At 45.6% G+C, this 27,591-nt stretch overlaps 2 protein-coding genes across 2 annotated transcripts in view; both read right to left on the reverse strand.

Annotated features, from left to right (window-relative positions):
• The window catches only part of MYO10 (myosin X), an 87,919-nt gene extending 76,913 nt beyond the window's left edge, over positions 1–11,006 (reverse strand). The window contains exons 1-4 of the mRNA XM_084783694.1: positions 10,878–11,006; positions 10,695–10,779; positions 9,508–9,611; positions 1,769–1,898 (exon numbers count right to left, since the gene is read on the reverse strand). Of these exons, the coding sequence (XP_084639820.1) occupies positions 1,769–1,898; positions 9,508–9,611; positions 10,695–10,779; positions 10,878–10,991 (433 nt within the window). The 5' untranslated portion in view covers positions 10,992–11,006. The remainder of the gene's footprint in view (positions 1–1,768; positions 1,899–9,507; positions 9,612–10,694; positions 10,780–10,877) is intronic.
• Positions 11,007–11,738: 732 nt separating this feature from the next.
• LOC311598556 (unconventional myosin-X-like) overlaps positions 11,739–27,591 on the reverse strand; it is a 116,114-nt gene continuing 100,261 nt past the window's right edge. Inside the window, exons 4-6 of the mRNA XM_084783699.1 lie at positions 23,415–23,602; positions 13,654–13,788; positions 11,739–11,901 (exon numbers count right to left, since the gene is read on the reverse strand). Coding sequence (XP_084639825.1) covers positions 11,754–11,901; positions 13,654–13,788; positions 23,415–23,602 — 471 coding nt within the window. The 3' untranslated portion in view covers positions 11,739–11,753. The remainder of the gene's footprint in view (positions 11,902–13,653; positions 13,789–23,414; positions 23,603–27,591) is intronic.

Genomic DNA, 27,591 nt, shown 5'->3' on the forward strand with positions numbered 1-27,591 from the left:
TCTCAACTCTCCTCCTTATTTTTGAGACTAGGTCTCTCGCTGAAGCTGTGAGAAACCACCCTGAGTTGGCTAAAGTGGCTGTTCAGGAAGCTCCAAGGATCCACGTGTCTCCGTGCCTCCCTGTGCTGGGGTTGCAGGTAGACACTACCATACCTGACTTGGACATGGGTGCTGCAGTATAGACCCCAGGTCCTCCTGATTGCCGAGCAACACTTTAGTGACAGAGTCAAATTCCCAACTTGGTTCATAAGTGAATGTCTTACATTCCTCAAGGTTTGTTCAGTTGCTGAGACAAGTCTTGTGCGGGGTTGCTTAGCTCGGCACTGGGGTCACTCTGTAGCCTGGGCTAACTGGCAACTCACCATCCTCCTGTGTCAGCCTCTGGCACACACCCAAAACCACAATCATAATTTCTTCCTTCCTTCCTTTCTTTTCTTTTCTTTTTTCTTTTTTGTTTGTTTGATTTTGAGACAAGGTTTCTCTATGTAGCCTTGGCTGCCCGTGGATTAACTCTGTAGACAAGGTTGGCCTTCAACTCAGGTATTGGCCTGCCTCTGTCTCCCAGAGTGCTGGGATTGCAGAAGTGTGCCACTGTGCTCAACTCAAAATCATAATTTCTAATGCAGTAAATGTGAGCATACATTACCCACATAAAGGCCTTTTAAAAAACACACATAGACAAAGACAGACAGACAGACAGACAGACACACACACACACACACACAAGTATTTTGCTTATGTGTACATCTATGCATGTGCCTTGCCCAAGGAGGCCAGGAGAGGGCGCTGGGTCCTCTAGAACTGGAGTTACAGAACACAGGTCCTCTCAAAAAATCTCTAACTCTCTAAGCCATTTCTCCATCTCCCAATGTACACCTGCAGGCCAGAAGAGGGCACTAGATCTCATGATAGATGGTTGTGAACCACCATGCGGTTGCTGGGAATTGAACTCATGACCTTTGGAAGAGCAGGCAGTACCCTTAACCTCTGAGCCCAAACAAAGGGCTCTTAAGACACTGCCAGGAACTAGGTGGAGTCAAACACTCAGTTCCACTGCCCATGGGAAGGGCTCCTGGAGAGACACCTTGACCCCAAACACAACCAGTTTCCACTTTGTGCATACCATGTAGCTTCAGAAAAAGTCTCAAAATGCTCATATGTATTTAAAAGTACCTCACCTGGCATTTTATACAGAAAACGAACTCTAACGCACTCTACTGAGAGGAAGTCATAAGTACAAAGAGATAAATAACAGGAAGAACAGCTTGAGAGAGCCGGGCTACGAATCCAGCATTCTGCTTGGTGAACCGACAGTCTGACAGACAGTCACATGGCACCACGGCTGGCTAACCACAAAAACCAGAGCAAAGCAGGACATGGCTTGGCTCAACCCTTTTCCTATATCAAGGACATGTTGCTCGTATTTCTACTTATTTGGCCCATTTTCCCTCTTAGAAGGAACAAGGACACCAACCCCAACTTAGGAACTCATCACAGGCTTTGACTCTTGCCCTGACACACACAGGTGATGCTCCATAGCTCCTGAGCTCAATGGCAGACAAGTGCTTAGTGAGTGGGGGAGACCATGGGTTCAAGGCCCAACACCAAAGAGGGAGGAAGCCTATAGCTCCACTCTAGATGTCAGGAAACTCTTCCGTAAAAGATCAGGTGTCAGTTTTCTGGTCTGATGTCTTACGAGGAAACCACTGAAGGGGAGCAGGGTTGGGGGGTCAGAGTGAGGGCAGGAGGGGGGCAGGCATCATCTCACCTGTTTTGAAGGAAACCTGTGCCCCTCCAGCAGTGATAAATTCTATGTTGCCTAGATGTAGGATCCCAGCCAGCAACCTCAAAACTTCCCGAACTTCCTCCTTGCTGAACTGCATGACTTCCATTGCAGTCTAGAAGAAAATGAAAAGCTTTATGACTAAGTTAAATTATTAGGTATGGTTCTAAAGAGAAGGAGGAGGAGGAGATAATAATAATAATAATAATAATAATAATAATAATAATAACAACAACAACAACAACAACAACAACCACCACCACCACCACCACCACCACCACCACCACCCTGATTGATAACCACTGACTTTAATAATGTGCCATATCAGGGGGGGAAAAAAGGCAGAAATCTGGAATGCTCTCAATACAGGACCACACACCTGTGCCGTGGACAGTCTCCTAGCAACCACAGTGTGTGAGCAAGTTGCTTCTCTGCCCCAACTTTAAAGAACAATGAACATGGGGAACAATAAACCAGGGGAAAGAGATACACACAAAGTGAAAGCAGAGGAATGTGGTAAAGAAATAAGAATAAAGCTGGGCATGGTGGCACACGCCTTTAATCCCAGCACTTGGGAGGCAGAGGCAGGTGGATCAGTGTGAGTTCGAGGCCAGCCTGGTCTACAAAGTAAGTCCAGGACAGCCAAGGCTACACAGAGAAACCCTGTCTCTAAAACAAAACAAAACAAAAACCAAGAAAGAAATAAAAGAAAAAGGAAAAAGAAATAATAATCATTTCTTATTCTCAAGACTTTTAAAACAAAGTTAAAAACCAAGTCAGAAATCCTCAAAATAACTAGAGTACCTATGCTGGGACAAAGGGAATTCTTTCCCTTTCTTTCTATGACTTTATAGATATTTTCTAAGTCAAAGGCCCCCATGATAACACACGGCTACAATCCCAGCATTTGGGAGGCCGGGGAAGGACAAGTACCACAAAGTCAAAGGTAGCCTGGGTTGCACAGTATTTGAATATTGAATTTCAATATTCAAAAGAAAATATTGCTTGGTTTTCCTCCTCAGACAATTTCACAGTGACCACAGAAATGAACACCTCACCGAGTCATCCACAGAGGCTCTGTGGTACCTAAAGTAAACTGTGTGTGAACAGTAGCAGGCAGTTCCTATCAAGGGAGAAAATATCAGCATACAGCCCATAAAAAAGTTACTGGGGGCCGGGCGGGAGCAGGGGGATGGCTTAGCAGGTAAAGCACCAGCTGTGCAAGCACTACATCTGCACTCACAACCATGGAAAAGCCAAAACCGGATGCAGTGCAGCGATCTGCAGCCCACTGTACTACAGTGATGGAGGCAGGGTATAAAAAGCCCGCAGGAGACTGTGAGCCAACAAAAGACCATTTCAAACACAGTGAAGGTCACTGGCTGAATCATTAGGATGTTCTCTGAGCTCTACGTGTGAACCGTGTGCAGCTGTATTCCATGCAAGTGTATACGTGTGTGCAGGCACACAGGCAGGAGGACTGACAGAGACAGACAGACAGACACAGACACAGATACACACACACACACACATACACAATCTTCTTAAAATACATCCAAAGGTTGCACATGAAAATGTGAAATAGGACAGAGTTAATATGTTCACTATATTAATGGATTTTGAACTCTTCTTTTTTTCCCTTTTTCTAGACAGAGCTTATCCCTGTGGTCCTGGCTGTCCTAGAACTCAGAGATCTACCTGCCTCTGCCTCCCGAATGCTAGGATTAAAGGTGTGTCCCACCACTGCCCCAATAAACTTCTTTGTTTTCAAGTCTAATTCTAAATGATTACTCCTGGAGACTATGGTCATAGTGGTAACTGAAATAATCACAGGGAAATTGAATAGCTTTAGCAATTACCCCCAACATGGGCATGTGCATTAAAACTTCTAGCAAGGAGCTTCATTTACTGTCTTGATGTCTTTTTTAAAACTGTTTACTAAGCAGCCTCCCATTCTCTCTGGCAAGAGTGGCTAAGTTTAGGGCTATTAAAATTATTATCTCGGTAATATGGTTCAAGACCGAAATAAAAATCCTTGGAAATTCTCAGTATACCTTGAAATTGCTAAATACCAAACTAGTTATAAAATGGGTTCAGACTTAAGAGATTTTTTTTTTTAATAGAGTAGATGCCTGTGAATGTAGTGTAGTAGTGATAAATATGGTGGTGCTAAAATCTGTAGCAGTATATTGTCACACTAGTGACACAAGTGTGTCACACTAGGAACTAGAGATAAATGATGCTCTCAGAAAGCACGGGGACTTGGCTGACCCCTGAAGCATGGCATGCAGGAAAGGGTGGAAAAGGAGGCTGTTGGGAGCTTAACAGATGAAAAATAAGTACTTTGGCAGTGTTGTATTATATAGTGCCACATTATGACTTTTAATTTCTTAGTATTTTATTTTATGTAACTGGTGTTATGCCTCCATGTACATGTCTGTGTAAGGGTGTCAGATCCGCTGGAACTGGACTTACAGACAGTTGTGAACTACCATCTGGGTGCTGGGATTTGAATCTGGGTCTTTTGGAAGAACAGCCCGTGCTCTTAACTGCTGAGCCATCTCTCCAGCACCAGCCACATTATGATTTACATATGTTGTATGAAACTATTTCGTGCTTGGCACTAGCTTTTGTTGATGGAGGTTTTGGGAATCAAAATGGAGTTATTTGTGTCAAGGTGTGTCTGGCTAAATAAAGTAAAAAAAAAAAAAAAGGTCATGAAAGAAGGACTCTCCTGCACACAGGCTTGACAGGGAGAATTCCCCCTGAAGCTCTGGCCAGCACCAGCATCCTCACAGGAAGCACTACATGGTCACTGCCTCTGATAGACTTGCTATGGAGGGCTGCACAGGCATCAGTATCTCAAAAACACCTCTGCAATCCTCCTCGCTTTGAAACCTTCGCCTTGCTTCGGCCATCTTCCAACACAGAGTTCAGAGAGCCCTCTGCAGTGCTGTTTCTAGAATAAACCCATTGTCGCCCCGGAGTCTCTCCTACTCCCTGTTTTGTTGTTGTTGTTCGAGGTCAGGGTTGCATGTAGCCCAGGCTGACTTTGCAAAAGGCCCTGAGTTTCTAATCCTCCTGCCTCAACATCCTCATGGAAATTTAGGCACTCGCCACCGTACTTGTTTCTTATGCTGTGGGTGCTGGGACTGAACCTAGCGCTCTGTGCATGCCAGGCAAAGACTGTAGCAGATTAGCAACAGCCCCACCCTTTATCTGTGCTCTAGGTCAACAACTCCCAAATTTTACCAGACTCAAGTAAGAAAACCAACCCCCACCCCAACTGTTTGAAAAGTAATACAATGGTGCATGCAGAATGAATTCACACACACACAGACACACACACACACACACACACACACACACACACACACACACACAGTCACACACAGTCACACACAGTCACACACCACTCAAAACCCCTGTATACATGCAGTAAGGCCTCTGAAAGACGGAAATCTTAGCAGTCATCTACAGCCAAGGATATTGTAAACACTGAGTATTTGAGAAGTAAGAGAACTAACGGACCATTCTGCATCGAAGTCTCTTGCCGCTTCACACACATTTTGTCAACCTCCATCTTGGTGGGCCAGATGGAGGCAGTAAAATAAATTAGCTGTTATTTCTGACTTGAAATAGCTTTTCATCTCCGCTGAATAGAAATTTATGGTGCAATTTCTAAGGCTATATTAAAACTGGCTATGACACCGACCATGCATTCATTGCCTGTGGTCCATGGAAAAGCAGGTATCCTCCCAAATAATAATCACATAATCATTAAAAAGATAACATGCTCATTATGAAAACATAACAGTCAGAAAATGACACAAAACAAAATCAAATCAAATAATCACAGAATTGGGCTATGTAAAGGAACACCTCTGAAACATTTTTGTTTTAGTATATTTCTCCACTTATAATTTCTATAAGTATATAATATGTAATTTATTTTTTAATAAAGGGATATATATAACAAATATTGCTGCCTTCCACTCTGCTCGTTTCTTTTTTTCAAAAAAGATTTATGTATTACGTATATAGTGTTCTGCCTGCATGTACACCTGCACAACAGAAGAGGGCATTACATCTCATTACAGATAGTTGTGAGCCACCATGTGGCTGCTGGGAATTGAACTGAGAACCTCTGGAAGAGCAGCCAGTGCTCTTAACCTCTGAGCCATCTCTCCAGCCCTCTCTTCGTTTCTTATGTAAGAAAGAAGTCTTCAGTGTTTGACCACATGTTTCACGTGCTATAAGGAGTCTCAGCTATGTGTATAGTACATTATCTTAAATACCAATTCTTAATTCCCATAAATTTGGGAGAAAAAAACCTTGCTTTTTCAAGAAAGGAATATTTTCCCTCCTTCTCCATTAAAGTTGCACATTTTTTAAAGCCTTGTTTAGAACTTCTAGAATAAAATTAAATGGTTAAATAATAGCAAAATGTTACACTTATGATCTTAGTAAAGATCAGCTAATTTTTCATTACTACTTATGATAGGACAATACTAATAAGTAGTTGTAAATCTAATATTTACAGATCTATATGGATATCAATAAAAGAACGTGTGCCTAGAATACATTAGTTAGGAACGTTATGTCAATTTTATATGTAATATTCTCTGACTTTTAACATGATAGCTTATTTTGTCCTAAGATTAAATTTCAAATGCTAACAGTTGCTATTTTAATAAGCCTTAAACACTGGGATTAAGAAAGACAAGCTCCCTAAACTGACTTGGAACCAAAAGAAAAGCACCTGCTTGTATAGGGACATGATGCCCCTAGAGGGAGAAAGGGGACAGCACCCAAGGTCCTCCTGGTGGCCACAGCTGCTGGCAGTGGAGCCTGCAGCAAGACTAAACAAGATAATTACCTATCTTGTCTGCCTATATCAACAATGTCCTTTAATGACAAATATCTTTCCTCAGCATCAAGAAATGAGCATTAGACAGAAGAAATTCCCAAGGCAAGCTCTTTCCGCCTTACTCATCAAGAATAAGGATGAGTGATAATTCCAGCACGTGCTTCTTCAACAAAGACGGTAAGTAATAAAGTGTGAGAGAAGCAGGCTGTGGAGTGGGAAAGGGGTGAGACCACAACAGAATGAAGAAAGACAACGTAAAGCACAGGTGTCTCTCAGTACCTGTGAGGCACTAGTGCCAGGAGCCCCAGGACGTAAACATCCACAAAGCATAATCTAGTTCTGTATTTAAAATGGTGCAGCATTTGCATAGGACCCATACAGTCATCCCGCACATTTTACTTATAGGCAACGTTTTGATATGTATCCTAGGCTGGCCTTGAACTCACTAAGCAGGTCAGGCTGGCCTCAAAAGCGCATCAGTATCCTGCCTCAGCCTCCCCAGTGCTGAGAGACAGGCACCTGGCCGCCCTGTAGACATAAAGCACCTCTATATTACCTATGACAGCAAACGCAAGCCATGTGCTACGTAAGCAGCAATTCTTATGCTGTTATATTGTTTCCCGTAGATTCAACTTTTTTTTTCCTTTTTAGAAGTATTTTCTATATGAATTTGGTTATCTTCCGAGATGCAGAAGTCAGATATAGAGACTGGCAGTACTTTAACAAATTCTTCACAAAACCCAACCTTCCTAGAGAAATCTCTGCACTCCCCATCCCCGCCGGCCCCATGGATACACAAGAGTGATGTCTTCAGTGGGTGTAGCTCAGAGGCAAAGCACCAGCCTCGCATGTGTGCAGCCCCAGGCTTGATCCTGATAACGGACAGATAGAATAGTGACTGTGTCAGAGACGAAACAGAAAGACAGAGCAACCACACTGTACTGCAAAAGCAAAGGCTACTGCCTCATCTGCTTTTAATTTCATTCTGTCTCTGCTCTCTGCTTTTGAGACAAGAGCCCTGGCTGTTCTAGACTTGTTTTGTGGACCAGGCTGGCGTTGAACTCACAGAGATCCACTGGTCTCTGCCTCCCACGTGCTGGAATGAAAGGAAAAATACCTGTCTTTTTTTTTTCCCCTTTTTAATTTATTTTTATTTTATGTGCATTGGTGTTCTGCCTGCCTATATGTCTGTGTGAAGATGGCAGATCCCCTGGTACTGGTACGGATTGTTGTGAGCTGCCATGTGTGGTTGCTGGGGATTGAACCCAGGTCCTCTGGAAGAGCAGCCGGTGCTCTTAAATACTGAGCTGTCTCTCCAGCCCATTTTTTAAAAAAACTTTATCTCTTTTTGTCTTTTGAGACATGTTCTAATTCTGTATATAGCCTAACCTGAAACTCATGGCAATCCTCCTGCCTCAGCCCCCCAAGTTCTGAGATTGCAGGCATGAGCTGCCATGCCCAGCTTGAATTCCATTTTCAACTTCTATTCAGATTATACACACGGGATCAGAAGAATGCGCGTGTGTGATTAATGGACATTTTGAAGTCACATGGCATTTGTCTTCATGTACCACCTGATGGGTAGAGAGAGCCCAGAGGTTCCCTGAACTACACAGGACACACCGTTGCTCTTGGTTACACACACAGCCCTGGATGCTAAGATCCTATTGTTGAAGGCACCACATACTGAAAGATCAGAGAGTTTCTGACCTTTGAAGGACTTACAAAGACAGGGCTAGAATGTCTTGAAAGCAGGAAGGGCCTGGCTCGTAGCTCAGTCTGGGATATGCATCCTTGCTTACCATCTCTGTAATGTGCAGGTAAGGGTAAGCTGTTCGTCAGCTCTGTAGCCTTCCAGAAGACACCATTCTAATGACCTGACAGGGTCACTAAGAACAGAGCTGAGTCCATGTAAAGTTCAGGAGAGCAACTGCAGGCATCCCTTGGTGTGCATGGGGGATTGGCCAGATGACAAGAAGTACCCAATACAGTATATATGCATAACTGTTACACTGTATTATTTAGGGAATGACAACAAGAAAAAAGGGCCTGGATAGCTGAGTACATTTAAAAGCATTTTTTTTCCTTTTGCTGAAAGGTAAATATGAACCTATGCGTAGTGAGTACACAGGGATGTGTGTACTTGTGCCAGCTACATTCATACATGACTATAAAATTAAGGATGAGTCAACATTAGTCACACTGCATCCTAAAGCTGAGGATTCAGGCAAAGACACTGAACCCACCACAACGTGACTGCCAGCCACATGAAGTCAGATAGGCTGTTAACAGTGCGGGGTGACCAGGCTTAGTCAGTGCAGCCACACTGTTGAGAGCCTTTGTGGAAACCGAGACATGCTAGTGACTGTCGCTACCAGGAGCGAGAGCCAAGGTCAGCAGTGTCCATGGAAGAAGAACTAGTTCCAATGAAGAGGCTGCAAAACACACATGACAACCTTATGGCTACCTTGCCCCATGGCTGTTAAACCTGATTTTCAAAAGAAGCCCTACCTGTAAACTCAGACCTGGAGAGCCATTGCTGAGGTGCAAAGGCCAGGTTTGGGGCATTTTGTTTTTAGGAGTGGAGGGCACAGACTCTGACCATACTGTTCAAGTGAACCACACATCTGTCCTGAGTGACCGTTACTCACCACTTCCAAGGAACACCTGGGATCCCCTCCCAGACTGGAAAGAAAACTGCACTGTGACTCAAAGGGGAAAAAGAAAACTATTTTCACACATGTTCCAGCTGTAATCACTTCGATTTTCATTACAAAGAAAGTTTTTTTTTAAATGAAAGCAAAAATGCAATCCATATTCTTATGAGGAGAAGATTTTTTAAAAATTAACTTACAATAACTTGTCTGAAGGATTCCTGGTCACTGATTGTCTTGTCCTCTGTGCATCCAGACTGATTCAAGTAATGATAGTTTTCTGGCAAAGATAAATAAAATTCTTCTACAGAAAGACAAAGAAAGATATAACATCAGTACTCAGCTGTCATGACTGATACGCAGAAGACAGCACTGTAATTTACACACATAACTGCTCACTTGAGAAGCCTGGAGACTGTATTCTGGTTTTAAAAACTAAAGTACACACATAACTCTACACCCCAAATGACCACACACTAAGATGCTGGTAAAGCTACCTCTTAGCAAACCAGGAAAAATAAAAATAACTTCATTAAATTAAATAGGATCAGAAAAAGCAAATTAATGAAGGTCTTTCTTTATTGTTTCCTTTTTAAAGCCATTTAGGGTTAGAGATGATTAAGTAGGAAACAACTTGCTTAAGAGACTAAGCTCTAGGTTCACTCTGAGTAGGACAAAAAGAAGAAAAGAAAAACGAACTTTAAGAAATTAGTTTTGCTTAGGTGTGTTTTAAAAGTACAACCACGGGTTAGGGAGATGGCTCAGTCAAGTAGCCTGTTCAATCCCCAGACACACAGAAAGAGCCATACGGGGTGGTGAGCTTGTAATGGCAGGGCTCGCTGGCCAACCAACACTGACACATCAGCAAGCTCCATGTTCAGTGAGTGGTCCTGTCTCAAAAGGTAAGGCAGAGAGCAACTCTGGTACACCTGACATCAACTCCTGGCCCCTCTGTACCAACAAGCAAAATTACTAGCTTACACATACACATACACACACATGCACAGACACATACAGACATACACAAGAAAAACCACAGATATACATGCATATACATACACAAGCACAAATACATATGCACACACACACAGACACACACACTCTGAAATAAAGCTGATTATGTTACATTATATATTTCTCACAAACATCCATTAAATTAAGAATATACTAAGATTACAAGCAGATAGTTAGAGGTTTCTCTACTGTAATTTTCTCTCTGTGCTGGTCTGATCCTCAGATGACCTCAGCATCTTTGGTCCTCTCACAACACACACTTCACTACAATTGGTGGAAGTCAAGAGCATTCCCTAGGTAGCCTATCACTCCCAGGGCGTTTTAAATGAGAAAGAGGTCACATCACCTGCCTGTGCCGCAAAGCATCACTCACCTCTCTCTTCCTGCTCCAGCCCTGCCAGCAGTGCATAGAATATGTGATAATTCCTCTCCCCAGGATTTTGCCTTACTACTCGGTTCTGTGGGGAGAAAACAAATTTATTTTGTAAAGAAAAAAAAAATGTTCCCACCAATACAAAACACTCTCTAAACTGTGAATCGAATCATGGTTACTTACTTTTTCTAATAAATCTTCATGTGAGAAGCAATAGCAAGTCAAGGAAGAAAACAGACACGGCAGGAAGACTAGTCTGGACTTTGAGTTATGTATGGCTCCCTGACCTGCCGCCATTGCTGCTACTGGTGTCAAAACAAATAAAAACATCAAACAAAGCAAAGCCCTTGTTACCTAAACCCGGTCCCAATGCCATGGTGCCCAAGTAGGTGCCAAGGGATGGATCTGGCTTCAAGCAAACAGCTAGTGCTCGGCTGAGTGTGCCAGGGTGGACAGGGCTTGAATGTGGCCCCAAAGGGCCGTGTGCAGAGTCCTTGGTCTATGGTAGGAGAACGATAGACCCGTTATACAAGGTGGGGCCCAACAGGTGGTGCCTAGGTCAAGGCTATTACAGTTATGTTAATGCTGATCTCATAGGCACGTCAGTTTCTTGAGAACAGTCAAGAATGGAGCCCAGCCTCCAGCAGGTTCTCTCCTTACTTCCTGGCATGTGACATGTTCTCTGTGACACTATCCACCATGCTACAATGGAGCTAGGAGGCTTGTACCACAGTCTGAGTAAATGACTGAGCTTGGATTTTCAACCCCCCCGCCCAAACTGTCAGCTAAGCAAGCCAACAAACAGAAACAGCGCTTTTCTCAATCGAGGACCCAGTCAGACAATTCCATAACAGCAACAGAAAACAGACTAAGAAATGATGAATCTGGACTATAGGCATAATATGTGGTATTTCCAAATGAATAATGGTCCTTTACCTTATAAAATAATTAATAGGCCAAATGCAATAATACTAAAGCAAACATAAGCTTGAACTAGAGTCACAATCATCTCACGTTCTTTTGGGCAGAGTTCTCACTGACAGAGCCAAATGCAAAGATTCATGTGAAATGGAACAGGATACAGTCTACAATTCTTCCACCCTGAATATTTCCCTTCTGACAGATGTTCAGTTGAACAAACTTCCCGAAGCGACTGGAGTTGTTGTTGTACACGGTCTTCGCGTTGCCGAACGCTTCCATGATGGGGCTGTGAACAGAGTGTGGACAGTGGAGCATTAACCAGGACAAATGCTAAAACACACAAATGTGAGAACCCGTGCCCACAGGGCCCAGCCTGACTCTGTTTATTTAAAGAAGAGCAGGCTTTTCTAAACACTTGCTTAAATGGGTGCTTCCTGAACATCCCCTTGAATGAGAGTAAGGAAAATAGTTAGGATGCTGCACAGCTAAGGGGACCACATGGCTTAGCTCTGCACAAATGCACTTGGCTGACACCCAACCCGGAGGGTTGCACAGAAGAACCCACATCTAGGAGCTGAAAAGCCCCCAGTCATGCACACTTCACTCGATTGGGGCGCGGCTTGGAATAATATATTTACCATCTCTGGATCAGCTCCATCTGTAAAATGGAGTCGGGCTAGACCAAGTGTGTTACAGCCGGGGCTGTAAAGGAGCAGATCGTGTTTTGGCTTTGCAGAGCACATGGTCCCTGATGAAACCACTGCCACTGTCATTTTAAAGTTGCCAGAGACAACACAAGTGAGCATGGCAGGGTCCCAAGAAAACTATTTACACAGAGGGCAGGAGGCGGATGAAGAAATCTGAAAATGGATGGTGATGACTATTACTACTGAGCTGCACTGCAAACATGGTTAAATTTTAAAGGCATATATGCTGGGCGGTAGTGGGGCATGCCTTTAAGCCCAGCACTCAGGAGGCAGAGGCAGGTGTGAGTTCGAAGCCAGCCTGGTCTACAAAGGGAGTTCCAGGACAGCCAAGGCTACACAGAGAAACCCTGTCTCAAAAAACCCCCAAAAATAAAGAAAATATAAAAATAAATTAAAGGCATAAATACTTAACCGCAATTTTAAGAGAGTGTGTCTGTGTGCGTGTGTATTTGTGCATGTACATTTAAGAGCGTGCATATAAGCATGTGCGTGGTACCCTAGACCTTGAAAATTCTAAGCAAGCATTCTACCACTGAGCTGCATGCCCAACTAAAAAAACAAAAGCTGCAGGAAATTGTCGGAAGCTGTAGTTTGTTGACCCGGCGACAGCTCTAAGCATCCAGTGTCCATAATGTCTCTATTGGTTCTATAACCTTTCAAGGCACAAGTCAGATACCCAGGGAATCTGTAGATGACACCAAGCTACATAGCCCTCTGTCATGGTTCCAAGGGTTATGGCTGTGTGCTGCTGATCCGTCTCCTGTGAGGCTGTGGGAAATGCCCTCTGCTCCCACTGAAAGCTTCCTCAGTCTGAATGCTCAGCCCACTGTCGAAGGCAAGTGGGTTAGTGTGTGTCCGAGGGTGTCACCATCAGAAGCTGCAGTCACTCTGTTTCTCAGAACCCAGAATGGCCCAGCAGGGAAGGAAGGAAGGAAGGAAGGAAGGAAGGAAGGAAGGAAGGAAGGACAGACCAGGAACTGCTCTGCCAAAGTGGGTGGTGCTGAAGGTTCCAGAAAAGTACTGGGCACATGTTAAAACCATTTCTTTTTGGGGAGGTGTTGGCAGGGTGGGGTGGTGGTTGGAGTCATGGCAAAGGCTCCTATGCCACCCTGGCTAGCATGGAACTCTCTATGGAAGCCCGGCAGGCCTTGGACTCATAGAGACCCACCTGCCTCTGCCTCCCCAGTGCTGGGATGAAAGGTGTGCAGCCAAGATCTCTTGAGGAATGGTAACAGGTGAGCCAAAAGAGAAACAGACTGACTGACTTTAGCTCTTCTGTTCTAGAAGGAAAGTAAAGCCTATGCTTGGGAGGCAGAACACCGGTGTGATACCTGCTTTGGAGGATGGCTTGCTCAACACAGGACGTCTTCTCCTGCAAGCACAAGTCCAAAGAATGCTGGCTGATGACAGACAGGAACTTGAGGATCAGCTTGGTGCTTTCGGTTTTCCCGGCGCCACTTTCACCACTGAAAGACAAAGCATGCAAGTGTTGGCGGCTTCAACCGACTGACTTCGTGAAAGGCACCACACTCCTTAACTCACCATTGACAGTGGGGAGGACATCAAAATCCCTGCTGCTGGCCCAGAAGGAAGGCTCCAGGGCTAAGCATGCTCGCCACCCAAGCCTGATGGCCTGACTTCACTCTTTTTTTTTTTTTAGTATATTTTATTAATTTCTTCATATTACATCTCAATTGTTATCCTATCCCTTGTATCCTCCCATTCCTCCCTCCCTCCCATTTTCCCCTTACTCCTCTCCTCTATGACTGTGACTGAGGGGGACCTCCTCCCCCTGTATATGCTCATAGGGTATCAAGTCTCTTCTTGGTAGCCTGCTATCCTTCCTCTGAGTGCCACCAGCCCTCACCATCCAGGGGATGTGGTCAAATATGGGGCACCATAGTTCGTGTGAAAATCAGACCCCACTTTCCACTCAACTGTGAAGAATGTCCTGTCAACTGGGTAGATCTGGGTAGGGGTTCGAAGTTTACTGCATGTATTGTCCTTGGCTGGTGCCATAGTTTGAGCAGGACCCCTGGGCCCAGATCCGCCCATCATAATGTTCTTCTTGTAGGTTTCTAGGACCCTTTGGATCTTTCTATTTCTCCATTCTCCCATGCTTCTCTCACCTACAGTCCCAATAGGATGTCCTCCTCTCTGTCCCACTTTCCTGGTAAGTGAAGATATTCATGGGACATGCCCCTTGGGCTAGTCTGACTTCACTCTTAAACCCAGAAGGCACAAAGTAAAAACAGGTTGTCCTCCGGCCTCCACACACGGGCTACAGCACACTCATGCCATCCTCTGGCACAGAAATAATAAATGCGATTTTAAAGCTGCCTGGTGCTGAAGAACTTGAGCTGAGGGGAAGCAGTGGTTCTTTCTTCTGCAAGCCGGTCCACTTTGTGCCTCCTAGATGCTGCCTCTTAGGCTAGACTCAGGAGACAGATAGAGCCTTCCAGATAAGGGAAGTGCCACAAGTGCAAGAATCTTTATTTTGTCTTGTCCCCAAGCCCATCCCCTGGTGCCCAAACAGCACCTGCTCAGGCGGGCACCTGCTGGGTATGTGTAACATGAACCTTTTGGGGAAAATAGTGTAAGTAAATGGGCACAAGAATGAAACCAGCAGTGTCGCTGAGGGAGGGATGAAGCCTGCACCGCATGGCTAGCCCCGCCCCGCAAGGCTAGCCCCGCCCCGCATGGCTAGCCCCGCCCCGCATGGCTAGCCCCGCCCCGCATGGCTAGCCCCGCCCCGCATGGCTAGCCCTGCCCCAGTGACTCCCTCAAGAGAAAGGAGGGCTGAGTGCCTGGCTCAGAGCTAACCAGGAGGGTCTGACTTCAAAGTCCCGAGGATGCTGTGCGTTTAGTGACAGCTAAGGGGAAGTGAAAGAAGCGTTTCAGATGAGGGGTGAGGAGCGGAGCGATGGGAGACACAAAGGACATCTCAGCTACGGTGTCTGGCAAACAAATGTGAGGATGGTAGAAAATCAGGAGGCTTCCTGGGTGAGACGTAATGGAGCAAAGGCGCAGAAGGCAGGGAAGGTGGTCCAGGAAGATGCAGCCCATGGCTGGTGAGTGTGCTGGGTCCACTAAGGACCACTAAAGAGCAAAGTCCTTGAGGGATGCTCTGGAAGGACTGCAGGATTCCTGCAGGAAGGCCAGCGCATGGTTGCTCAGATCCTGTGCACACGTAACACAACTAGAGATGGAAAGGAGGGGAGAGCCAAGCCTGCTTTGTGTAAGGTTCCAAGTCAGCCACGACCGTGGGCAGGATGCAGGAAGCAAGAAGCAAACTTGCAAGGAAATCAAAGCCTAAGGGCAAGTGCGATCATGGACAGGGACAGACGGAAGCCATCGGAGGCAGCAGGCTAGCAGGTACTTGGTGCAAGGCTGACAGGAGTCCCCGAGACCTCACAGTCCTGTTCAGTGCTGAGGTATGGGACACTATAAGCAATGGTTAAATAATTAATTACGTTTAGTAAAAAGAAGAAATCATTCAGTACACCCCTGAAGCCATGCTGGGAGCCTTGGGCGTTTGGGGAATATCTGTTGGTCCAAGCCCATCATAGGCACCTTGTCTCCTTTGTAAGCATTAGGCTTGAGCATAGGAGATGTCATGATTCCAGACAAAAAAGCATCATGGTATGTGCTGGAGAGACGGCTCAGAGGTTAAGAGCACTGACTGCTCTTCCAAAGGTCCTGAGTTCAATTCCCAGCAACCACATGGTGGCTCACAACCATCTATAATGACATCTGGTGCCCTCTTCTGACCTGTAGGCAGGACACCATATACATAATAAATAAATAAATCTTAAAAAAAATCATCATAGTAAAGGTCCTGAGGGTTCCTGGCAACGAGACAGGGAGAGATGTAGTCTCCCTGAAGAGAACAAATACTCAAAAATCCAAACCCACAGTGAGATCAAAAAGCAAAACTCAAGAAAATCAGACACAGCCTAGGTTGTGCAGCAGAATCTAACAACCTAGAAACTGTCCTGCTTAATGCTTGGTGTGGGCGTCAAGCCACTGTAGGCTGACTTATCTTTTATGCACAGTGGGATATCATCCTGGCTCAGGACTTAACAGTCTTTTTCACATACCTGGCCTGGGCATAGCCCATGGCGTAATGTATGGCTGGCGCTGAAGCCACGCAGACTGAGTAGAACACAATTAGGAGAAAACGGTTCAAAGAAACGGCCGAATAACTCCTCGCGTCTTAGTAGGTACATAGCGGGCTGGCAGGTACTGCTGATTGAATTCTTAAAAGGAAAAAAGTGGGACCAGAGGTATAGCTTTGTAGGTAGAGTGTTTAGCATGAAAAAAACCAGAAAGAAAAACAAAACCTGGATTTGACTCCCAGCACTGAATAAACCATGTATGGTTGTGCATGCCTGCAATCCTAGCACTCAGGAGGCGGAGGCAGGAGGATGAGACGTTTAAAGTCACCCTCACCTACCTAGCAAGGTTGATGGCTCCATGAGACCCTGGCTAGAAACAAAACAAGTAAACCAAAGTAAAGAGAAACTAACTGGGGGAACTGCCTGATTGAAATAGGTACCTTAAACTCAAGTTCTCATCCTCTGGCATGCAGAGGTAGAACAAAGCTCAGTTAGCCGGGGACAGAAGCCCAGGGACGATCTGGGTACCAGCGAGCTTACCAGCATGATGATCTGGATGCTGCCAGCACAGTTTCCACATCTCTCAAAACTCACTACACTGTATTCTGAAGAATAGCACCCTTGGCTCGATAATTTTACTTTAAGTTAGAAAGAAAGAAACATACAAACTTCTGAAACAAAGAGTGGTTTCCAGACCTCAACCTCGGGAAAGGGCAGCTGGAGAGCTATGGCTGCGAGAGGTGGGAGATGGAACATATTTTGGTAAGGAAGTGATGAGAGGTTAGAACCCAACCTTGGAGGTTCCCATGAGATATCGGGGTATGATAGCTCTGGACCCAGAGAAGCTGCCGAGGTGGGACTGGGGGACATAGGGAACCATGAAAACTCTGAGGGGGAAAAATAGGTGAAGAAAGGAAGCCAGAAGAAATAGTAGGATCAGAGAAGGAGAAACACCACACAGACCAGGCTTCAAGGAAGAGAGTAAGGTGGCTTGAGGTAAAATCTAGGTGGCTTTATTAAGCAATAACCAAATGTGTACCCCCCCACCCCAACATGTAACACATTAGAGATTTTTGAGTAATCATGTCTAATTATTATAACAAGAAGTCCAAGTACCAAGGGCAGTGAGACCCAGAAATGCTGGAAGCAATGTGCTCTGGGAACCGGGGAGGAAGAGGAAGCCTGCAGGAGAGGGCTCTAGCATGCTGACCCTCCATGCACGGGATGGCCGGGCTGGTAGCAGGACACATTGGTGCTGGCAGTGCGCTGTATCTACGCGTGTGTGACAATCTCCAGACCCTATAGTCCATCTTCCTGCTTGTAATGAACTTCTTACTGGAACAGAGCCCTCCATCCTGTTTGCAATTTGAGTTTGCTTTCACTGCAAGCACAGGGCTGGGCACTTTAACCCTTTTGTTTGTGTCTCTTGATCAAACATGCCCTTCCTGTGATGCCAAGTTCCAAAACTACGCCATTTTCTCAAACTACCCACCAGACTCAAAGATAGAAATCTAATTTCTATCATTTCTTAGTTGGTAGCCAACTAAAGAGGTGTCTGTAGTGCCTAAAGGATTGAGCCCAAAGGTCTTAGGAAGTTAAACAAAGTCCTTGCCCCATGCCTGCGGCAGGCGGTAGCACTCTGTTGGATCAGAGGCTAAAGTTCAAATCTCTATAATCAGTCACTCACCAGGTCCGAGCTGAGCCATACTTTCTCTACAGAGAAGTCATCTGCGAGCTTCCCTGGGATTTATAGAGAGGAGCTTTCTCCACAGGTTTCAGGCCCATCCTGACCATCCTCACCCATGTTCTCCTCAGCTTTTTAGGTGAGTCACGTGGTCCCTTTCTAACCCAATACACAAATTTGGCTCAGCACTCAGTGAGACACATTTCAAGAAACAGAAAAGACCAAGTACTAAGTTACCATGACATAAAAGACACAATTAAGGAATGGCTCCATTTTTGACAATTCCAAACACAAAGTAAGCAAAGACACTGAACCAACATTCACTGTGAATTACTCATCCTTTGATTGACAGTTCCTAAAGGCTTGGCACCTACCACATATTGTCCTGGTGAGGAGCTGAACAAACAAATTAGCCTCAGCTTTTTACTCCCAAGAAAATGTTATATAGAGTGGACTGTTTTGGATTGAGCTCTTTATTGAACCCTAAAGGACTAGATTAAACCAAAATGGAGTCACTCATGCCAAGTGCTGCACAGTCAAACTGAAGCTCTGAGAGAGCACATGAACTCTAAACCCAACTACTTTTTTTCCCTGAAAACAGGAAACTCTAGACTGTCATGGTCAATCTAAGAAGGAAGCTCCTCTGCTTCAACCCTCTCTGGAGTAGCCTGGAATTGGCCAGTCACTTGTGGTTCTAATGTGCCTTTCTCTGCTCTCAAGAATTCTTCCATTCTGCTGTTTCCCAGGGGAGCACTCACTCTACCTAATAGCTTGAAGGTGGCCTCCACCTCTAAATCATGACTATGAGTCAATTGCATCTACAATTAATTTGTTGTGATTTTTGTTATTTGATACTACTCCGCATCTTGAAAGTTCACCCATTCTCAAAAAGACTGCAATAAGTTAACCTCTCCCTACGTGTACACACACACACACACACACACACACACACACACACGCACGCACGCACGCACGCACGCATGCACGCACATATACATACACACATATGCACACACACGCATACACACATATGCACACACACACACACACAGAGAGAGAGAGAGAGAGAGAGAGAGAGAGAGAGAGAGGGAGGGAGAGAGAGGAAACCCCCTAAGGTGAAGGCCAACAAAGGCTTTGTGCTAACCTTATTAATTACCCGGGGTGGGGGGTGGGGGGTGGGGGGTGGGGGTGGGGAAATCTTTAAGTGAGCTTTAAAGTTACTTATATGTAAGTTTATATATTTATATGTAAAGCTTGTAATAACATAACCTTCCATTCAAATGTCCATTAAAAAGTAAAAGTAGAATGGAAGGGACTGGAGAGACAGCTCAGCAGGTGCAGAGGACCTTGGTTGGGTTCCGAACACTCACGTCTGACAGCTCGCACCTGCCTGTAACTCCAGACACAGTGGTACCAATGCCTTCTGGCATCTGTCGGTACCTGCACGCATATGGTGCACGTTAACTTACGCAGGTACAACTCATACACAAACAGTCAGAAAATTACTAACTTAAAAAAAAAAAAGTAGAGTTTAAGAGTTGAACAACCTGGAAATGGAGATCAAAGAAAGAAGTACAGACTGCAAGCCTCAGGCCCAGCATCACCATACTCAGGGAGGATCTCGGCCAAGGACGAGCCACACACCCTGTCTAGTCTCAAACAGGCTTGTTTGCTTGCTTGTTTTTAACTTGATAATGTGGAGAGCTGGGAATAGAATATTCTCTCATTTTAACGCCAGGAGTGTGAGAGAATGCTGTGACACTAGTAAGACACACTGCGTCCACCAGGGGGCAGGCCAGGCCTGAGGAAACCAAACAGATACCGGTGTCTAGCAACTTAGCTTTCAAATCCCATGGTTTCTTATTCCCCACACCTCCCTTTTAAAAAAATGGGGGAGAGAATAGAGGGGAGAGGACTGTGGACAAGACAGGGGAGGGGCGGGGAGGAAGAAACAAAACAAACAAATCTTTTGACAGGCTCTATTAAAACCAAATTGTCCGACATGGTGGCATTGCTTAGGTTTAACCCTAGTACTGGAGATGCAGAGGCCAGCCCAGGCTACATAATGAGACCCTCACACACACACACACACACACACACACACACACACACACACACACACACACACACGCGCGCGCGCGCGCGCGCGCGACAAATCTATTCCTTTCGCTTTTGAACAGGGTCTCAGTACATAGCAGTAGATGGCCCTAGAACTCACTATGTAAAGCAGGCTACCCTCAAACTCTGTGATACATGACTAGGATTAAAAGCCACCATGCCTGGCCACAAAAAGCTTCTTAAAGACTCTTGTGGATTCACTTAGCTAAGTATGGTTACTCTTGTCTTTCTGGTTGGTCGCCATAGGGTTTCTCCGTGTAGGCCCCCGCTGTCCTGAAACTCTGTAGACCAGGCTGGCCTCGAACTCAGAGATTCCCCTGCCTCTGCCTTCCAAGTGCTGGGATTATGCATGCCACCACCACTCAGCTGGTAGCATATTTCTAATCCCAGAATTCAGTAGACAGAGATACCATGCATCATGAGTTCAAAATCAGCCTGGGCTACATGCACAGACCCTGACTTACAAAAGCAAAACACACCAGCAATCTTATATGGTGTTTGAGTCACAGGTCAAGTTACTTTATTAGGTATGCTATTTTTGTTTTGTTTGTTTTGTTTTGTTTTTAAAGTTATTGGTTTTTTAAAAAGATTTTATTTATTTATTTTGTATACAATGTTTTGTCTGAAAGTACACCTGCAGGCCAGAAGAGGGCACTAAAATCTCATGATAGATGGTTGTGAACCACCATGTGGTTGCTGGGAATTGGACTCAGGACCTTTGGAAGACCAGGCAGTGCTCTTAACCTCTGAGCCATCTCTCCAGCCCCTTGTTTTGTTTTTTGAGACAGGGTTTCTCTGTGTAGCCTTGGCTGTCCTGGACTCACTTTGTAGACCAGGCTGGCCTCGAACTCACAGCGATTCTCCTGCCTCTGCCTCCCCGAGCGCTGGGATTAAATGCATGTGCCACCATGCCCAGCTAGGTATGCTATTCTTTAAAGCAATTTTTGTACAAAGTAGGTAGCTTCCCTTTCATTACCTTTGAATTAGCATGATCCCTGTTTGCATACTGACAGTTCTATCCAAGTTACTCTGACAGCCGCACATGCCACAATGCAACAGGATGAAGAAAACCAAGTCTACCTTCCCACAAGCTTTGGGGAGGGGAAATTAGTTCAGTCATTCATGTACATGTCACATCCAGTTGCTCAAAAAGCAGGGACACTTTCAACAGGAATAATGGGCAGATTCTGCAGTATGGAAACTGTGTGGCACCTGTAGCGGTCATTGTAGAGTGCTCACATCCAAAGCCGCAAAAGTGTTCCACGTCTTCACGCCTGGACCCAACACACCAAAATCCGATAAAACATCTAAGATATTTGACAGTAAGAACACATCTCCAATGTCTTTCAGGCACATCCTCTAGTCCATTGCCTGGGGTCTGTGGCAGGGCCTCCACTGGTACCCCTGCCCCCCAGGGATTGTTTCTCCAATCTGAGGAGAGGAAAGAGAAGGCCCTGCATGCTCCCCTCAGCCTCTCTGATCCAACAGTCACCATCTGGGAACTGGCCTCCCATAGATGAGGTCCACCCCATTACCTGGCTGTGTCCACGACCACGTCGTCTGTCTGTATAACATGGGGCTACAGCTTTGGCAAGCTTGATTGATTTGAGTTCCAAAAATGACATACGGCTCTCCATCTGTCCCCTGTGTCTTACTTTCATAGAACTGGAAATCCTGGGGGTGTCTATGTACTGCACCCCCTCCCCCAAATAAAACTGTCCTTTCCACTTCCTTCCCTCTTGAAATAATACAGTTATTTGTCATAAGTTGCGGCTAGAGAGCCATGTAAAACAGCTGTCAAAATCATTCATCATAGCAGCCCCGTGGACTGTCACTCCTCAGCAACTGTCACAGCCTGTGAATGGATGCCTGGGGGGGGGATAAATGAATGAAGTGCTCTGATACTCCACAGAGAACTCAGCACACTGATCACATCTGTGTTGGACATCATCCAGCCCATGCTTTCAGCCCCGGAGCGGGGCCCCCCAGTACACACGATAAGTTCCAATAGGATGCCACTGGGATATATGCAGTGGGCCAATTTACATTCATTACTAATAAAGTTTAAGACATAAAAATGTACTCCAGCTTCTTTTTAAAATGCTGTTCTTGGTGGGAAAGGTTTTTATGGTGTTTGTGTGAGGAGGGGGTCCCCGGTGCTTTATTTTTCAAATAAGTAAGAGCTCTCACACGTGTGTAATCCCAGCACTTTGGAAGCTGAGGCAGATAGAACGCTGTGAGTTTGAGACCAGCGTGGGCTACACAGTAAAATCCTGTCTCAATGATAACCGAAGACATAAGATTACATGAACAAGTCAGACTTGGCTCAAACAGGCATGTCATATCTAACACAAAGTTAATATAAATAAACATGTCCTTGTGCCACTCTTTTAACACATGCATAGCAAGCTCTCTTTCCCTACCTAATTCATAGGTAAACTTCAGGGAAATAATTCTCAACCTTCCTAATGCTGTGATACTTTAATACAGTTCCTCAGGTTGTGGTGACCGCAACCATAAAATTATTTTCATTGTGACTTAATAACGGTAAATTTGCTACTGTTATGAATCATAATGTAAATATTCACATTTTTCAATGGTCTTAGGCAACCTATGTGAAAGGGTAGTCTGACAACCTCGCCCTTCATCCCACCCCCACCCCCGCCTGCCAGAAGTCACAATTCATGGGCTGAGAATCATTGCTTTAGGGACATCCAGTTATTAAAAAAAAAAAGTTCCTAAAATCAAGACATTGTTATCTAGGGTGGTTTCTATATAGATTTTCTCCATAGTTGAGAAAAATGAAGTCTTGCCCAAACATTCAGGTACTGTGACTAGCATTCTAGAATATGTGAACTATTTCAAATATGAATGAGCCACCGATCTTTAAACAAACAGATGGACCGACCACAATTCGTCTGTAAAATAGCCTGAAGAATAATTTAAGAAAACTAGGAGGAAAAGAAAAGAAAATGGGAATGAACAAATGTTTGAACAAACGAATGAACGGAGGGCAAAACACCAACCCACAGTCCGTTTTGCAAGCTGAGCTCCATGTGTTTTCTGAGCGCCCTCTGAGCAGGAGCCAGGTGGAGAGCTTCTCTCCCGCCAGTGGGCTGGGCTGGGCTGGGGGCCATCGGCCCACCCCTTGGACCTCCCTGCTCTGGCTCACCTGATGAGGACGCACTGATTGTCATGGCGCTTCCACAGGCAGCGATAGCACTCATTGGCAATGGCGAAGATGTGTGGTGGAAGCTCGCCCAGGTGACACCTGCTGTATTGCTCCATGGTGGCCCGCTCGTACAGGCCGGCGATGGGCTGGTAGGGGTTCACGGAGGCGATGATGGAGCCGATGTAAGTCTGTAGGCAGAGGGAAAGGACAGGGCAGTGTTACTGGGGCAGTGAGGCCAGGCTCGGACTCGCACCTCACCTGCTCCGCATTCTGCACAGGGACCCGGACAGACCCAGGGAAACGATCGTTATCACACGGTCTCAGCGTCCACTGTCCACCCAGTCTCTACACCCTAAGCTACATAACCTTGTCACTGCGCAGACGCACAGAGCCGGTTTTCAGAGCGGGCTTTCAGGGAAAGGTTAACGGCGAACGAGGATGGCAAAGAGCCCAAACCAAATCCCTGTTCCCAGGTGACCTCCTTAATCCCAATCCTTTCCTGGCACAAAGCCCAGCCAGCTCTGGTTCCCTTCCTCCACCCCGTGGCTGTTATGAAACAGCAGGTGACAAAAGCAGAAAATAGAAAAAAGGGCAGGGGGTGGGGTTGGGGGAGGGTACGGGCGCTGTAGAATGAGCAGTTTTGAAGTGGAGGTCAACTGCCATGGATGCATCACTTCCGTGGCTCTCATCACTTAGGATGTCTCTGAAATAGTTAAAAATCGTCCCAGTGGCAAATCCCATGCTGGGGTCTATCAGGCACAGTTTTTTTGTTTTGTTTTGTGTGCTTTTTTTTTTTGGAGACAGGGTCTCTTCTATGTAGTCCTGGCTATCCTGACAGTCGCTCTGTAGACCACACTGTCCTCGAACTCCGTGATCCACTTGTCTCTCTGCCTCCGGGCTTGCGCCACCATACCCAGCTATGTACCAACAGGCTTTTAAGGATCACGAGACTATTTGGGAAATGCTACAATACCTTATGAAGTGTCATACAACCTGCCAGGAATATCGGGGCCTGGAAGCACCACCTTTCTGGGCTAATATCCAGGCAGAAAGCAGGCAGAACTTTCCAGCAGTTCCGAACAAGCTACTTACTACAGCTTAAAGCCAGGGGGTTCCCCCCACAGGGACTTCCACTCACTGGCACTTCTGCATCCAGGTTCCCCGGTTTTCTAGGGGGTCTCACACACAGCCAAGGCAGTAAGTTACACAGGGATTCAGCATCCTGCAGAACCCACCTGCCTCCTGGGGAGCACACCTGCTCGGGCTTTACAACAACCAGGGAGTCTTTCTCCATTTCCCATGTGTCAAAGCCCTGACCCCCAATGCCTAAAAATAGCACTGCTCTTAAAGACAGGGCCTTTAAAGAGTGATTAATTTAAACACTTAGGGGTATCTGAATCCAGTTCTGCCCCAGAGTCTTTGTAAGAAAACGGCAGCTGGGCACACACAGAGACCCCAGGGAAGCACACTCTGGAGCAGGCCAAGAGAACCACACAGAAAGAAACCCGCTGAGCACTTTGTTCCCACACCCCAGGCCTCAGGAACCCTGAAGTGGTGGGGCTTTGTCACAGCAGCTCAGACAGGCCATGCATGGACCTAACCCTTTAAGTATTCACAATGACCTTATGAAATATGCAGCTCTACTACATCTATTTTTTTTTTCAGGTGGGGAAACTGAGGCATGGGGAGACATTTCTGATAACAGCTAGAGTCAGGGCATGGTAGAGATGAGGTCTGAATCCAGAACCTGATTCTAGAACATTCTGTTATTACATTCCTTAAAGTCCAGCAAGCCTACAGGGCAGGCACAGCAAAGGTAGACAGAAAGGTCAAACCTGCACCTCATTACAACAATCTGTAGGGATTTGTATTCACCGTAACTGCCAAGAACACCAGGCAAAGGACTGCATGTTTAGTGCAACTTTTCAAATGTAAGAAAGTCTAGATTGGGAAAGTAATTTAAACCAAAAAGAGATTTAAAACATCAATGACATCACCATGGCAATTGCACTCTTAGTTTATAACCAAACAGCACGGAAAGCAGACACTCAAATACTTGAACACCCATCCTGACAGCAGCATTATGTATACAGCCACAGGCTGTGAAACCCAAATGCTCATCATCAGACCACGAGTGAAAGCTGTGCTGCAGCCATCCAACACAACAGTCTTTAGCCACAAAAAGGAACACAGTAATTATATATGTGCTATAACATCAGGGTTTGGAAGCATACCAAGTCAGAGACACCATACCCTTCCAGAATAGACAAATGCGCAGAAACAGGAAGACAGAGGTTGAAAAGTAGGGAGGAGTCAGAACTCCCCGTGGGGGACAGCAGTCAGTAGCAGGTGTCCTTTTGGGGTGATAAGACATTAAGGGACTAGACTCGAGTGCGGGCTGCTCAACTCCATGAATGCACTAGATCTCCTTTGTTTGTATATTTAATGTGATAAACTTATGTGAAACAAAGTTCACCTCAATTGGACAAATTGGGTTTTGTTTATGTGTGGGTTTTTTTGGTTTGATTTGTTTGTTTGTTTTTCGAGACAAGGTTTCTCTGTGTAGCCTTGGCAGTCCTGGAACGCAGCACTCTGTATTGTATGCCAGACTGGCTTCAAACTCACAGAGATCCCGCCTGCCTCTACCTCCTGAGTGCTGAGATTAAAGGTGTGTGCTACCATGCCCGGCCTGACAGATTGTTACTTCACAGGTAACTGTGCAGGTCTTTGGAAATATAAACACCTGGAGGTCTTCTTTGTCAATGTTTCTGTAAGGAAAATTTATGCCCTACCCCGACCCCACGCCAAAGCAAGACACTCCTCCCTCAGGGAAGGCGGAGGGCAACACTCCAGCCACAGGCGTTCTGGCCCCTTCCTTATTCTTAGCTCTCTAAGGGGGAGACATTTAACGTTGTGAGGGTTTGGTCTAGGCCTCCATTTCGTCAGTCGGGCCTCTTTCCACCCTTTCAGTGTTGTTGTTGTTGTTGTTGTTTTTTTCAAACTCTGTTAAATATCAAAAGCATTCCTTTTTCACTATGAGATACTTTCTCACTCACATCTAGAGGTCAAAGGTCAATACCATCACTCTATGCCAATGTCTATCACTCTATCACAATATGCCAACTGAGGAGCAACCACATGCTATCAACAGAGCTGCCTAGATGGACACACAGCTGGGACTGGAACAGCTGTGAGCCATAGGGAGTGCTTTAAGGACATGGCACATCTAATTCTTTAATCTGGTGTGAGGCTGTGCATCTATCTTCAATGAGACCATTTTTAAAAAAATGATACATCACATCATTGATGCATGTATATTCTCAACTTCTGTGTGGTGGTGTGAAATTCTGAGCCTCCCTCCCTCCCCGCCCCCCTCCCTCCCTCCCTGTAAAGGTTAGAAGTTAGTGTCAGGTATCTTCTTCAATTGCTCCCTATCTTATACTTCTTTTACTTTTTAAAAAAGTGTGTGTGTGTGTGTGTGTGTGTGTGTGTGTGTGTGATTTGCTCGTGAAGGGCAGAACACAGCACTGGATCTGCTGGAACTGCAGTTACAGGCATTTGTGAACCACCTGCTGTGGGTCTGGGAACTGGTTCTCTGGAAGAGCCACATGTGCTGCTAAGCGCTGCACCACTCTGCAGCTTATTTTTGAGACCAGATCTGTTATTGAACGTTGAGCTCATCGATTCAGTAGGCTGGCCAGCGGTGAACTCGGTGCCTCCCTTTGCCTCAGGGATAAGGTTGAGACAAGCACCACTGCACCCAGCTTTCTAATGTTGGGGCTGGGGATCCGAACTTGAGACCTCCTGCTTGTCATGTCAGGCACTTCTATCCTTCCACCCCCACCCCTTACTTCTTAAATACTCAGTTACTCTTCAATTCTAGATCCTCTTAACTGCAGGATTGCTTAAGAGCAAAGTGCTTATTTCTGCGACAATCTCAAAGCCACGTTCCCCTTTATGCCTGGGGAAACCTCTCACACGGTAGCCTTTGGGATCTGGCTCAATCTGACAGCATGGATGACATGGCTGCTCAGTGGACAAGAGACACAATGGCCTTCATTAGCAACGGTAAAGACAGCAGCTAAGACGCTCTTGTCACTCTTGTCTTTTTTGCTGCGCTTTGGCCTCTCTGCGCGTTGAAACAGTTTTCAGTGACCTGACTGGCACCCACGCTAGT

This window comes from Acomys minous, assembly GCF_964271855.1.
Source record: "Acomys minous genome assembly, chromosome: 5".
NCBI lineage: Eukaryota > Metazoa > Chordata > Mammalia > Rodentia > Muridae > Acomys > Acomys minous.